At 37.4% G+C, this 16,126-nt stretch overlaps 1 protein-coding gene across 1 annotated transcript in view; it reads right to left on the bottom strand.

Moving 5' to 3' along the window:
* Positions 1-10,089, bottom strand: part of SMC2 (structural maintenance of chromosomes 2) — a 48,606-nt gene extending 38,517 nt beyond the window's left edge. The window contains exons 1-9 of the mRNA XM_036021986.1: positions 9,907-10,089; positions 8,845-9,068; positions 8,053-8,202; positions 6,008-6,130; positions 5,255-5,293; positions 2,771-2,881; positions 2,559-2,603; positions 633-866; positions 301-450 (exon numbers count right to left, since the gene is read on the bottom strand). Coding sequence (XP_035877879.1) covers positions 301-450; positions 633-866; positions 2,559-2,603; positions 2,771-2,881; positions 5,255-5,293; positions 6,008-6,130; positions 8,053-8,202; positions 8,845-9,012 — 1,020 coding nt within the window. The 5' untranslated portion in view covers positions 9,013-9,068; positions 9,907-10,089. The remainder of the gene's footprint in view (positions 1-300; positions 451-632; positions 867-2,558; positions 2,604-2,770; positions 2,882-5,254; positions 5,294-6,007; positions 6,131-8,052; positions 8,203-8,844; positions 9,069-9,906) is intronic.
* Positions 10,090-16,126: the final 6,037 nt, after the last annotated feature.

The following is a 16,126-nucleotide window of genomic DNA, read 5'->3' as shown; positions in this document are numbered from 1 at the left end:
GGCTATCGAAAGTAAAAGTCCAAATTGCAACCCTCTCTCATATACTCCTAATCCTCCCCTCTCCTTTATTTTCTGTCTACATCAGTTATTACCACACAACATGCTATATATTTCACTTATTTGATCACCTTTTTCCTCATTAATGAAGACCCACAAGGCATTTTGTCCATTTCTATCATTTTGCCCTTTGCTATACACCCAGCCTAAATAAGTACACTTGGTCCACTGCAGACACTGGATAAATATTAATAGAATGGATAAATGTTTACTAGTGAAATTAAATTAAGCTTCCTTGCTTACCTCAATCATATTTTTTTCCAGTTCTTTGCGTTTGTTCTCTTCACTTGTCAGATTGTTCTTTTTAAGATCAAAGGCACTCTGACATTTAGTATTAACTCGCTGAGCTTCTGCAAGAGCATCTTCTAAAGATCGAAGTTTACCTCCAATTTCCTATAATCAAATGTACACAATTAAATTAACATACTTAAAATTTGTTCATGTCATCATTCCCTTGATTTCTATATGAATTATTCACTTTTTAAAAGATTAGATTGACAATGCCCAGTGAATCCTAGTCATTGTATATAATTTAGTATTTGTTCAGAGTATATTATCTTACATGTATGACTGACCTTATCTTTTCTTTTTTCCAATTCTTCTATTTCATGATTAAGTGCTTTTATTTTTTTATCAGTCTCAGACAATTCCTCTTGAAGCTTTAGAACTTTTTCCTGCATTTCTTTTAACTCCTCAGCTGAGCGTTCTTTGGTATCTTCAGCCAGCAAAAATTGGTAAGCAATATATAAACGACTCAAATGTTCAATTTCCCTCATTACTTTTTGATACTCCAAGTAGGAAGATCTTTCCTGAAAGAGAAATCATCACATAAGCATAACTCAGAATTTGTATTTTTAAACAAATCTGGAAAAGACTCAAACTACAACAACATGTATAAAATTTCCTATTACATAATAGATTTTGTCCTTAGACCAAGTGGTCATAGATAATACATTTTAGGAAACTTGAAATAACATCAGAACTCTGGTTTTTTAGACAGCACTATTATCAACTCCAGTGAATTCTGTGTGGCTCTTTCTTCTAATACATAATCAGGCAGTTGGGATTAACACATAATTGTGGACACAGGTTCACATAGACGGGGGTTCACAGTAAGTCTGTAAGTACAACTTACACAACTACCAGTGACACACTATTGAATGACTTTTTGTAATAGTCCAGTCATCCCTCTTTATTCATGAGAGATTGGTTCCAGGACCCACCGTGGATACCCAAATCTGCAGATGTCCAAGTACTATATATATATATATATATATATATATATAATGGCATAGTACAAAGCACACGTATTACCAAAATGCCTACCCAACATTCACTCATGGAACTACAGCTGACCCTTGAAATATCGCGGTCCACTTATTGTGGCTTCACTGTGAAGGACAACTGTATACTTCACTGGTGAGTACCCATATAGAATTTGATATGTTGTTAAACTTACGTAGGTTTAAGAGTATAGAAAGTGTTTAAGAGCATATGAAGTGTTTATAAGAGAGTGGGAAAGGTTTATAGGAGTGTGGGAAGGGTTTATAAAGCCTTAAAATATAAATAAATATAATGCCACTACTTCGAGGATTTTCAGCTATTAAAGGAGTCTCTGGAACATAACTCCCGCGATAGGTGAGAGATCACTGTATTTATATGCATTCACTCAGGCAATGCTAAACCCAACTCCCATAAGGACCTGCTGGGGCACACAAAGTCGATTCCTAATTTGTAAATAAAGAAACAAATTCAGAGTAGTTAGATGATCTCACCATGTTGTCAGATTTAGAATTTGGCAAAATCAGATGTGAAACCTAGGTTTAAACTGTGATCTAGTATTCTCTACTAAATCATGCATACAACGCAAGTACATTCAAGACCACATCTTTCATTTTTTCTAATAATACTTGTAATACTATATGGAGCCAGAAAACAGCTCCGAGAAGTATCAAATTTTAATGAGTTGAGTAAATTCCTAAATGTATACCTTTAAAAACAATGTGCTATATAAATGTATTCCTTCCCTGAAACACTGTAACATCAGAAGCTGCAAAGATTATACAGAATACTTGTTTCAATACCTTTCTTTACGCAAATGACTTTATAGTAGTAATTGTAGTGATACCGTACTATTCTAGAAGTTATTCACTCTTTAAGAAATGTTGTTCTGTTCAATTCTAATTATTCCAAAAAAAGAAAAAAGAAGAAAAAAAATCTAGATGTGTTTCTCTTCAACAAAGTATTAAAATCTGGCATATCATTAGCTGATATTATCCAAAATCATTATGACTTACATATAAGGTACAAGTCCTGTAGGAGCAGAAGGCTGAGTATAGGATACCAACTCTCTTTATCTCTTTATCTATATCCTAGGAATTATTATCCCAGAAAATAATTCCTAAGACATGGTACACATTTCACCCCTATGTGTATGATCTTGGATACATCACCAACTGTGAGAGATTCTAGCTGGCTGTCCTCACATGTACAGTATATACCTCTTTTAATTTTTGAATGGTTGGAGTAATTTCTTCTTCAAGTATCTGAAAAATAAAGAAAAGTCAATGATGTAAACTATCATTAAAGAAATAAAAAAAGGAAAAGTAGCATGGAAGACTGGAAAACTGAACCAAGGATAGGGGTTGGGAGTAGAAATTTCCCTCTGTAGAGCAAAGAAACTTTAAACACAAAATTATATAAATTTAATTACCGTCTTAATTTCTTTTAGCTTAGCCTCCTTTTTTTCTATAGTTTTCTGGGCAGCTATCTTTTTGTATTCATACATCCTGGTTCCAGCTGCTTCTTCTATCATGGACAAAATCTAGAAAGATAATTGTATTAATGTTTTAAGAATCTAAGACGCCCTGGCTGGCATAGCTCAGTGGATTGAGCGCGGGCTGGGAACCAAAGTGTCCCAGGTTCGATTCCCAGCCAGGGTACATTCCTGGGTTGCAGGCCATAACCCCCAGCAACCGCACATTGATGTTTCTCTGTTTCTCTCTCTCTCTCTCTCTCTCTCTCTCTCTCTCTCTCTCTCTCTCCCCCTCCCTTCCCTCCCTAAAAATAAATAAAAATAAAATCTTTAAAAAAAAATACTTAAAAAAAAAAAAAAAAGAATCTAAAACAATAAATAACATTGGAATTTACATTAGGTATATCATTTTAAAGCCATGGCCTCGACATCTTACCAAAATAATGGCCCAAATGGACCATAAAAGATAAATACATAAAAATGTACATATTACTCACAGCCCTCACTGTCCAGAAACATTTCTGACCTTCACTCCAGTTATAACACTAAACTTTATGTTATACCAAGGTTCTAGAGTACATTTCTTTTAAAATTGAAGCCAGTAATTCCCCACTTCTCTCTTCCTTCAAACATAAATCTAAAAAAAAGTAAAGGCTAATACCATTCACCTTTCATTTTGGAAGTTTCTACTTAAACTTGTCCCAAGTAAGTCCAGCCATTCTGTGCCTAAAAGGATGAAGCATGGCATACTATCTGCATCCCCACTGTGGCACATGCTTCAAGGCCTTGGGCAAGTAACTTAATTTTCTCTAGTCTCAGTTTTTTCATCCACACAGTACTTATAATATTTCACAGCACTGTTGAAAATTCAACAAAATAATTCATGCGAAAGGCAATTTGAAAAAGGCAGAAATATCAATTATAATTATAGAAGAAGGGCAATTTTGCCAGCACTCGGTTTTCAGAAGCTGTTACCACTGATCCCTATCTCAAGAGAATTATTTCTCTGGAAATCACTTTGACTTCTAAGTATTGGGCAGTTTTCAAATTACAAGTTTACCACTAAGATGCTATCTAAAGGAAATAAGCATGCCCCACATTCAAAGTAGATAGGTAGTATCAATTATCAGCCTTCTTTTTAGCCCTTCTCAGTAACTGAAGAGCCTATGTTCTCTTCAAAACATTCATTCCTTCGTATCAACTCTTCTCAAGGGGAATCCAAGAGAAAATTAAGCCTTAATGCCCTAAGTAATCTACTGTACGCAATGAGTTAATTTTGCCCAAATCATTTTCTGTAGTTTTTTCCTATAGGGTTGAACTCTGACATGAAACACCAGTTGAGAAAGGCTGCTTTATACAGTCAAAATTTCTTTTAATACTGGGTACATAAAAACCCTATATATAGTAAGGCATAGGCAATAAGCTCCTTGACATCCATCTTTGCAATGATTTTTTTGGATTTGACAACAAACACAAAAATTAACAAGTGGAATTGCATCAAACTAAAAACTTAAAGGAAACTTCTGCGCAACAAAGGAAACCATCAACAAAGTGTATAAAGACAACCCACAGAATGGGTGAAAACATTTTTAAATCATGTATCTGACAAGGGTTAATATTCAAAAATATAAAGAACTCAATACGAAAAAGAAATTCAATTAAAAAATGGGCTCAAGTCATAAAAAAAAAAAAAAAAAGGAAATCCTGCTGTTTGTGACTACATGGATGGACCTTGAGGTGGAAAGCATAATGCTAAAAAAAAAAAAAAAAAAAAAAAAAGTCAGACAGAGAAAGACCAATGTTGTATAGTCTCATATTCTTTCTCAAAAAGAAAAGAAAACTAAATTCATAGAGAACAGATTGGTAGTTGCCAGAGGTGGGTAAAATATGTGGTTATAAGGTATAAATTTCTTGTTGTACATAAATAAATTGTGAGAATATAATGTATAGTATGGTGACTATAGTTAATAAGACTGTATTTGAAAATTGCTAAGAGAATTTTACAAGTTTTCATAACAAGAAAAAACTATAACTGTGATGTTAACTAGAATTATTGTGGTGATCATTTTGCTATATACATGTATTGAATCATTATGTTGTATACCTGAAACTAATATGTAAGTTGTATTTCAATTAATAAAATAATTTTTAAAAATCTGCTTAATGTCTCATGACTTTTCTTGTACATCTTTATTTAATCCTTAGAACAGACCTGAGGTTAGAATTATTGACTCCAATTTGTGGATAACAAAAGTAAAGCTCAGATGGTTATGTTATAAAATAAAATACTGGGCAAGTATTAAAAAAAAACTACTTTCTTTACTAATCATTTTTAAATGTTTCTAAAAATTTAATAATGGAAGAAAGTATGTTAAAATTATATAGAGATTTAAAACAAAACCTATGATTACTATTTTTATTGTCAACAAGTACTTCTCTTACCTCTGGAGGTTTCATATTCAATACTTTGGTGATTCGTCCCTGAGAACAGAATGGCAAACTTACCACAATGGTAACAAATTAAAGGCATACATGTATATTGCACTGAAGCTACTATGTCCTAATACGTCCATCTTTTGGGAATTCTTTCTTCTACACAAGAAAGATATTCCTTGTATTTGAAACAGAAGGTATCTTGTAATTCTAAAGTTTTGCTATTCACTTTCTTATATCACAATGATACAAGTTACAGAAGTTATTAAAGGATACAAAGTTAACTCAACAGTTAATACTAATGATGTAGCAGTCTCCATCCTAAAAGACAGATAGCAATAAGTTTTAGCATAATTATCGAACATTTCTTGATTTTTTGAATGACACCCCACTTCTAGGATTTAAATTGAATAGTAAGATGCTTTCTTTCAATGCCAGAAAATCATCAAAATCATTCATTCAGTGCCCCAAAAGAACAAGTAAAATCCCACCACCAAAAGCTGCTATCCAACTCTGAGAGAAATTTATAGTGAGCATGCATTGTTTTTATAGTAAGTAACAAAGTCAGTCAAGGAAAATTAGAAGTTCTTCAAAATTCAAATGTATACAAATAACTTACTCCCATTTCTTGACAGGTGCCTAAACACCAGCATAATAGTAAATTAAAAAATGGAAAAATTAATAAAGTCCTTCTATTGTAATAACTTAATAAAAGATGTCAAAACCATTATGAAAGAGATAAAAGGATCACAAAAAACATACCTGCATGATGAGAAAGTGAGGGTTGTTAACATTAAGACCAACAGAACAAAAGAGATCCTGTACTCTGGTATTGTTTGCATTCACTCCATTGATCAAATATTTATTTCTTCCACCTATAACCACCTAAAAAGGGAAGTATTTCTAAAGATTAATAAACAAATACATATCTTAGCTAAGATAATAAATTCCCAAATATATTATCTTACATTTGTGTGGAAGTATGACATGGTCAAGAAGAATATGAGATTGATTCAGGACAACCAGCTTCTAATCCAGGGACTTGAACTAGTCATGTAACCAGGCACAAGTCTCTTACCGTCACTGGACCAGGTCTCCAAGGTCACTTCTAGCTTTGTTTCCAAGTATGTGTAAAATGTTTCTTCTATCCCTGTTTTTTCTATCTTCCTGCAATTTTTCCACACTCAGAGGTTAACCCCTTTTGTTCTACCTTTCATTCCCAAGGAAACAGAAGTCAAATACTAAAAACTAAAGATAAGCAGTGTGGTATCAATCCTTGACAAGATTCTAAAAGGGATTAATAAAGATATGACTTGTAAATACTTGCAAGAAAAAGAGTAATATGGAGCTTCAGCATGGACTCATTAAGAACCTGTGGCAGATACCAGCCTGTTTACACTCTACCATAGCACTTAAACACTGTCATTTATTGGGTATGACAGTCTCACTCATATTTTGGGGTCCTGAAAGACAAGATGTGTTTCCTATTCTTCTTTCTACCTGTATTTCTTAGAGCATTCAAGAATGCCCAACATACATCAATCACTTAATAAGTATTGAATAAATGATTTATTTGTTTATTCGGCTGAGAAAACATATATTAATATATTTGAACAAAAGACCTAATATACCCATAAGTAATTTGACAAAGTCTTTGTAACAAAACTTTGATGAAGATAAAGGCGTATGGAGCCCACGAGAACAGAGATTTTAGGGAGATTAGCGGCAGACTTAAGATTCCTAAAGAGTGCTTAGTTGATGGATGCTTAATGACACAGGATTCTATCCCAACCCAGCCAATGTTGTTTTCACCAGAGGCTTTCATTAAAACAGAGGGATAGCTATGAGTTACATATACTAAGATGGAGTAACTGACATTAGAATTTTTAAAAATGAAACTTTGACAAACTAAAAACATTGCCTATAATAAGACAAAAAGATTTTAACGGTCAAATGTAAGATCCTGCATTAGTTTAAAAAATCTGCTTACATACAGAAATGGCAGTATTGTGGCTAATAGCACACATGAAAAATATCAGTGCAATTTTAAGTCAGATATGAATTCATAGGGTATTATTAACTCTCTAGTGTCATATTGAGAGAAATAGAAGTAGAATACCTAAAATGAAATAAATGACAATTGTCTTTAACCCTGACCTCACTGGAATAATTTTGGTACATGCAATCTGTGGTGCCACGAAATAAATAAGTAAATAATATTAAAAAAAAAAAAGAACTGGAGCAAATTTGAATTCAATGTGCTCAAAAAGTCAAGGAATTAGAAACAACTAAATATCAACAGAAAGACCTAGAGAGAGTTAGCTTTGAAACCATTTAGACTAACAGAATGCTTAAATATTGAAATACGGAATAAAGTAGATTTGCTCTTGGCTCTCTCAAGAGAAGTAGAATTAATGTGTAAAACTTGAAGGCTGCACTTTGGCTGAAATTACAGAAAAAAGGTTCTGATTAGACCTGTCCAAAACCAGAATGGGTTACTTAAGAAGAGAGAGAGATCCTAAGTACTGTTACACGCGTTCCAGCGCAGACACAGAACATTCAACTGTGGTTCAAGACTTAAGCATGGCTGAGCGCTTATGACAGGTGACTTCAAATCCCTTTCAATCCTCATGGTAAATGGTAGAGTTGCATGATCAAAATTTTAACATAAGGAAGATATTCTTAAGGAATCCAGTCGGTATTTGATGCATAGATTCCTCATAAACTTTCCCCAGCAAAGTCTTATCACCAAAAAACACAGCAGACTTACAAGTTCTTCGGTATCCAAATATTTAACAGCCACTCACCTGCCTTGTTACTGTAATTTCATCATGAACTTCAAACCCCATAGGACTTTGCTTTTTGTCAGAATTGTCAAAGGTGATTGAGACTGAAGCTTTAGTAATACCAGCCTGCCCATTTTTGTAAACTAAATCTTGTAAATTAGAAGCCCGAACCTAAAATAAAAGAAAAGGTTATCAATTACAAAACCCCAAATTACACATAACGGCACTGCAGATGGGTTTCTTGATGCTGAAAAACCATCTGTGTAGTATTATCCATCAAAAAGCCAAGGACAGGCAGAAACATTCACACAGGCAACTAAATGAATGCCTTTTTCCACAGGACTTTTTCAACCCTGAACTGAATTGTTTCCTACTCATTTCTTAACAAAAGTTCATTTAGATTTACTGGTATATAGTGGCTAAGGATTTCACTATTCATCCAATCCTATTAGACCCTGAAAAGGCACTATAGCACTTGAGTTGGGAGGGAAGAGGACAGAATACAGATTGGAATGAAACTTCCTTAAGGTAAGAACACCTGAGTTTGAGTGTTGCTCCAAGTATCGTAAGAGGATGAAACCTTATGCAGCTCATTCTAGTGTCTTTTTTATCACCTTATGTATGTATTTCACCTTAAAAACGGAGCAATCATCCCTACCTTTAAAGGACTGTAGTGAGGTATAAGTCACTTAAAGTAAAAAAAAAAAAAAAAAAGCAAATATTGGTAATAGGTTCAGTCTGAGTACAATGACAATATACTTTCACTTATGTCATAAAGTCAATTTCACGTAAGTCAGAAAGTTTAAACTTTACCTGAGACAGGTTGGAGATGCCCAGCAAAAAGCAGATGGAGTCCAGTATGTTGGATTTCCCACTGCCATTTAAGCCAGTGATAGCATTAAAGAGGGGGTCAAAACCGTTGACCTCAGTCCTCTGCGCATAGGACTTGAATCCTTCAAGAACGATTGATTTTATATACATTTTCACTAATTTGGACAGGTAACCTTTGCTGGGAATCAAATAGCCACAAAGCAGTTCTGCACAAAACAGAAATAACAACACGTTAGTGGAAGGTAAATCTGGAGTCACACATAGTGAATGTGAAAGACTGAAACATAAGAATGACAGCCCCAGGGAAACAACAGCTACTTGCCAACCCAAGCTACTTCCTTTGATGTAAAGAAATCTTTCTCCAACTTAAAAACAAGAGTTAGTCGTTCCCTGGAACTTGATTAAACCATTAATTCAACCTGGAAGTCAACTACTTGCTTTTCCAGGCCTATCCTCTACCAATACTCCAGCTAACAGACTACCTATTATTTCAGAAGCCCTTCTCTTTGCCCATAATGTCCTCGCCGATATTAGCACGGCTCACTCTCACCACTCACGTCTTTGCTCACAAGTCACCTTACTGGAGTCCTTCCTGACTTCTCCACATAAAAGAGCATCTCTGTCCATGCCCCTACTCTGCTTTCTTCTTCCTTCATTGAACTTAAAGGTGACACTACACAGTATTTATTCGTCTATTTCCTCCTACGCCCACCACTTTGTGCCCAAACAGTGCCGGACTGGAGGGCGTGCGGGGCGGAGGAATGGGGTGGCGTCAGCATATATATACCTAATACATGAATCGCATATAGTCTCCAGCCTCTAGCTTTCACACGGGCTGTTCCCTCGCTTCACCAGGCCTTCCTGTCAACACTTTCTCGCCCTAATCCAAGGCTGGACAGGAACCAGCCAATCGGCCGAGAACCCTTCAGAGCTAATTTTAATCTAAAATCCTTCCAGGCTACCATCCCTCCTCCCCGACCCGACCGCAGCCCCCACCTCCTGCAGAGAACGCCAAGCTAGGACCTTGCGACCGCGCGCACGTACCGCCTCACCCCTGCGTCTGGACGCCTCGGCTTAAGGCCCCCAAATGCTCTTCCGACTCACAAAGGCAGAGGACGGGCCAAATTGGCCCGGCTTCGGGCACTACACAGCAATTTCCACCATGACAACTACAACACTCCCTTCCAGCTCTGCATCGCTGCCGGAAATATTTATACCTTTGAATTTCGGCGCGAGCAAAGGACCCCACCTCCACTACCTAGTTCACTGACTGGTGTCTAGGAGATGCCTGACTCAGGCGGTTCCATTTTTCTCTCCCATCGAACAATCAAAGTAACAAGGAGATAGGTAAGCGAGTCGCAACAATGCCAGCTCCTGGGATGCGAAGGCTCGGGCCTGCGGAGTGGAGGAGCAGGTAGCACACGTTGAGGTCAGCGTCCGGCACACTCGGGGCAGCCCTCACCTCCGCCTTGGGGCCTCGCGCCTCATTGGTTCCGCCCAGCCTCCGGCGCCGTCTGGCAGCAGGCCGCCTGCTGGAGATCCCGCCTTCTCGAGGGTTTGGCGGGCTCCGGGATGCAGTTCGCTGTCCTTTTAGAGAGACGGAGGCAGGGAGGCTAGAAGCCTCAGAACGTCCCCGGGTTGGCTCGGATTTCTAAAAAAAAATGGAAGTTGTACCTTGTTGGGGCTGAGGACGCGCCGGCCTTCCGACGGCTCTAGGTTGCGTTGTGGCTCCGCCCCTCGCCGACTTCGAATCCTGGCGGCTTCAGCGTCTCAAGTTTCCGGTCCAGACCGGACGACTCTACTGGGTACCTGGGCCCAGTGAAGTGGTGTGGGGGGTTGTCGGGTGTCGCCTCTGTCCCTAGAAAAGCGGTTTGATCGTGAGCAATAGCACAATTAAGATTTCAGAGAATTTGGGGGGAAAACATCCTTATGACAGCTAGAAAGCCAGCCTGGGTCCCCAGGGCTTTTAGAAACCCCGGTAGCTACCCTTTGTAATCCGTGATGCTGTTCTCATTTTACACACTAGTGGAGTCGCAAAAGTTAAGCAATTTACTCCGAGTGGAAAGTGGAGAAGCTGGGGTTCCAGTCTGCCAGAGCGCGTACTCTTTAAATATTTTATAGTGTCCCTTCTCATTCCGCAGAATCCAGTACTAGTAACACATCCTGCTATTACTCTTTCCTTAGAAAACAAAAATCCGGCCCATTTACTCAGTCGAGCACACCGATACCAATGAGTTAGGAAGAGCTTATTTTGAGAGTGCACTGTAGTGCCATATGTTAAGATATAGAAAGAAGGCGCTGCCGGTGTATGTTGGGCCATATCAAGAACGGGCCTATATTTTGAAATTCTCTACCAAAGAGTGTAAAATAAGTTTTATGGGGGATGGAGGGTTGTTTAAGAAAATTTGTTTATTTACTCATATCCCACCCCCTCCCGTAATGTCAATGATTACAGGCCTAACTAACATCAATTTGGTTAAGTAGTTTTTTGTGGACCTTGACTCCTGCATCCCCTCCACACCATAGCTGTTCACTTGTACTGAATCTATTTTATCTTAATACATTTATTTTCGGTAATGACCCTTCATTCCATCACTGAATAAAGAATTTTAATTTACCAACAAACTAACGTGACTTTTGTGAAATAATCCTTTGGGGTGAAAATATAAGTGTTACAATAGATATCAGCTTTTGGACTTATTTAATAGATTGATAACTAGCTGATATATTTAAGATAAATGGATGAAAACATACCGGCAAATGCACTTTTGCCAGATAAAGACTTCTGGGTAATAGAAGAATATACACATCTAACTATTCCCACTGGAAGTATTTATGAAAATGAAAATTGCTTAGCCCTGGCTGGCGTAGCTCAGTGGATTGAGCCCGGGCTGTGAGCCAAAGTGTTGCAGGTTCGATTCTCAATCAGGCCACATGCCTGGGTTGCAGGCCATGGCCCCCAGCAACCACACATTGATGTTTCTCTCTCTCTCTCTCCCCCTCCCTTCCCTCTCTAAAAATAAATAAATCTTTATAAAATGAAAATTGCTTATAAAGGGAGACCTCTATATCAATTTGAGTGCATGCCAGAAACACTAAGGAACTGCTAGTGGAATCACTAATGGCTGAATTATAAGTCGGCCTCCTAAGATCATAGGGAAGTAGAGAAGACCAAGGCACAAAGGCACTGATACTCCCCAAATCTGGAGAGGTAAGGACTGGACGTAAAGGTAGACCAGGGTAGATATAGTGTAAATAGAGCACTGTTCTTGTTTTATTGCTATGGATCAAAGATTTTGAAAACTTCCACTCTGGCAGGCCAGAGGAGGCTTAGTTCTTAATGAGCAAGGCAGTAGCACCAGCAAGGGCATCGTCAAAGTCTTAAAGTGGGACCCAGGAAAAGGATTTGTTCTTTACTCTTCCAGGGCATTGGGAAGGACCTTGTTTCCCAGGTGCACTTTCCAAATGTTGGAGTCCCAAAGTAGCCCTTAAAGGACCTGGGTGAATCCTCTCTTTCTTGGAACTTAGGAGAAACAGTGAAAGGACTTCACTGTAGAAATAAGGATAAGGTTGATTCAATTTGTTGAGATTAATTTTGGCTTCAAGGGAATACACTGATCATGACAGGAAGTTCTTACTGTAAAACTACTGAGTAGCAGCACATTTTGAATACACCAAGTATAACCTATCTGACAGACTGGGAAAGAAATGCAGCTGAGCATAATCTAGAATGAGGGCTAGAAGGAGATATTCATTCAGCTCCCAGATCTGGTTAGACCCATTTATTTTCACTTCAATGACAATATTGTTTTCAATACCATATGTTCCCTTGGTTCTTTGTGAAACCCACCTGTTCTTTCATTATTTCTTTTACGTTGCATCTTTAATCAAGGTAAATATCTTTATTTTATCTTCTCTTTCAGGCACTTTCATTTGCGGTTTTTGAGTTCCACTTCTAACAACGTTTGCTGACTTACAGTGATTTATTGCCTCCTGTGGTGCTGCTCTGGGATGGGGTGATTTTGTTTATGGGGGTCTCTTATGCCCCAACTTGTAAAAGAGTCCCTTCAGAGCAGCTATGCATTTGCTTCTGCCAGAGTTCTTTGGTTCTTTAAAGATCTGGGAGCATTGGTAAATGATTATTTGTGTTGGTGGTTCCTGAATTATATAGATATTGTTAACATATCAGTTGCAAGCCTAAGAATTTCCTGTTTATTGTATTCTGTTATTGAGCTTGGTATGTGGTTTACATGGCAATAATTATATGTTATTCAGAATATTTATGAGTTTTTAAAAGGGGGTCCAGTCAACCATGTCGGAGGAGGTCTTCTCATTTACTTTTTATGAAAAACACCTATAGTCTTTGTTTTACTCCTGGCAAACCTTTCTTTCAGGTTCTGACAGTCCACATTCAAAGTAGCTTCTGAAAAGAAATCTGGTACCAGTTCCTAAGAATATATTTTTACCCACTATTTAATAAAAAACAGTCTTTTCTCACTTATCTCATATTTGTTCTCTCAGTTTTTCCAGCTCTCCTTGGCTTTTATCAGTTCCTTGCTGGTTTATAGCCAAAGCTATTCATCTCATCTGTCTTCTGCTTTGCCACATCCTTCCTTTTTGGGGTTGTTACTGGCTTCTCTCTCTCAAATGTTTTTCTCATTTCATTACTCTCCCTGTCATCGTGGTCCCTTATTACCTTTTATTTCAAATCCATACCAAATCAATTTTTACTAAACCCCAAAAGGCTCTTCATTCAAATCGTTTTTCACAGGATTTGCCTCTCCTGTAATTAATGTTTCCTTTACCTGTTACATCATTCTGTAGTCCTCTACAATCACAGTCTTCAAATTCTGACTTAAATTCCGACTCCAGGAATACTTATTAGCCACCCATCTCTACCCTCGCTAAAGATCGAGTCTACAAAATAATTTGTTTTTATATCAGAAATATATCTCTTTACTCTGTATAAACCCTTTGTGAAAACTGCCTACAGAATTAATTCTGACTGCATTAAGATGGCTTGCCTGGCCTTTCACAACTTACTCTCAATCTAGTTTTCCAGACTCATCTCCTGCTGTTTTGTTGTTTACCACGGTGAACCAAACAACTACCAATGACCAAAAAAAAAAATGTGTTAGCTAGCTTTGTTAATTCATAGATGAATGAATGAAGGAATTCAGTAGGCATTTATAGAATGCCTACCTTATACTAAGGATCATGTTAGGTCCTGGAATACAAAGATAAATAAGATATGGGCCTGTCCCCAAGGAGTCTACAGTTGAGTAGAGATGACACATATAAAGACATAGCCAGAGGAAGAGTGAAAGCTGTTATAAATAGAGAAGATTGCACAGGCAAGGACATAGAACATAAACACAATATATGAGGCCAGAAGTAGCAAGATTTAGTGTAGGAGATGCTCAGAAGCCAGACTACAGAGCATTTTATGTGCCATTTTAAAGAACTTTTTGTCATTGCTGAAATATTGTTCTCTTCCCCATCTCTGTCTGCATGTGCTGAACTTGAAATGATCATCTCCTCTTTCTATCTCCCTGTCATGTGTATTTCTATTTCAAATGCTGAATATGATCTTTTCTGGAAGAATTATTTGCAACCTCTTCTATAATTCCTTAATCCTTCATCAGATTTTCCTTCTGACCTCTATTCCTTTGTGACATACCTCAGGACCTAGCACATAGTATACAATAAATATTTGTTGAGTATGAATAAATTTAGGGGGTTCATTTGCTGCTCTCTGATTAAGGTAAAGGCAAAGAATAGATTAAAAAAGACTTGAAAATGTTGAATATTGACATACATGATATATTCCATAAGCTCCAATATAAGGTTCAGTAAGTTAATGTTAGTGATTATTTTCATTGATCTAACATTGATTTTTTTCTTTCAACCATCTAGCAACATGTTCTGTTTGTGTAATACCATCAGCAACCACTGTCACATTCATAAGGCTGAGGACTGCCATGGAATACACGGTCCAGCTTTTGGCCTAGGGCCCTCTACACCATATACTTCTGTCCTGATTTTTTGACCTGTAAAATAAAAGCAAGCTCCTACTATGTTATGGAACAGCTGCAGTTTCAGGTTGAAAGAACATAATTCTATCACCACTTCTTAATTGCTTCCCAGATATAATTACTACCCCTCTTTGGTGCTCCTTTCTTACACCGACTCTTGTTTATTCATCTGCATGTTTGTCTCTGCCCTCTGTGAGCACCTTGATGTCAATGGTCTTTCCTTATTAGTGCTCACAGCCTAGCATCCAGCCCAGTTCATGACACAGCTATGTGCTCCATAAATGCTTACTGAATGATGAACAACTACATGAACAGATAAAGATTATAAAAGTGGTCATTCTTTCTGAACCAGAGAATACTCAGTCTCTGCTTTTCAGATTTTTCAAATAAACATTGGTTGTTTTTACCCTTATTTGAATTCCTAGGTAATTACCTGCACAGTCCATCAAACATTAGCATGCACAGAAACTCAGGAATTATCTCTATCACTACCTCTCCTCACTTTCCCATTCAGCCTTATCTCCAAACATTAACTTCCATAGCCTTCAATTTATTCCCTTTCAGTCTTCACTCCCCATATTCCATTCTCCCCAAATCCCACTCCCACCCATAAAGGTGGGGTCTTGCCCTTGGGTTCCCAGGACACTGTACTAATCATCAATACATTTCTAAGAGTTTGAGGGGGTTTTCCTTCAAAACATCAGCTTTTGCAAGACATTCACAGTAGAGATCAGGTGGGGCTTCAGCAATCCAAATCTGATTCTCTTTATGTTAGTGGGTAATAGAGACCATGTCATCTCCAAGTCTTTCCTGTCATTTGCAGGTCCTTGTTCCCAATCCACCACAGGTAAGCACTTGGGGAAAAACAACAACAACAAAACAAAACAAAACCAATGCTCATATACCTATATAAGGACAAGCAATAATGTATAGGCTCAGAATTATCTAGATCCATAATAGTAAAGAAGCATTTTTAAAAATGGAGACAGCTTTACTTGAACAATAAAAATGAAAAAAGGAACAGATTCTACCTACATTAATATCAATGTTACAATATTAAGCAAAGCTATTTAGTCCCTTGGTGCTACATGTCTAAAAGCTTTCTATTCCAGCAGAGTACTGCTACATTTGTACACACTTGAGTTTCCATTCAGATAACTTTACAAAAACAAGGCTTTTTGTGCCTAAAGCTTACTCAATCCTTCACAATTTAGAAAAAAGAACAAGGC

Source organism: Phyllostomus discolor, chromosome 3 (assembly GCF_004126475.2).
Source record: "Phyllostomus discolor isolate MPI-MPIP mPhyDis1 chromosome 3, mPhyDis1.pri.v3, whole genome shotgun sequence".
Taxonomy (NCBI): Eukaryota; Metazoa; Chordata; class Mammalia; order Chiroptera; family Phyllostomidae; genus Phyllostomus; species Phyllostomus discolor.
The sequence above is the reverse complement of the archived record's forward strand: the minus strand, read 5'-3'. Positions and strand labels throughout refer to the sequence as shown.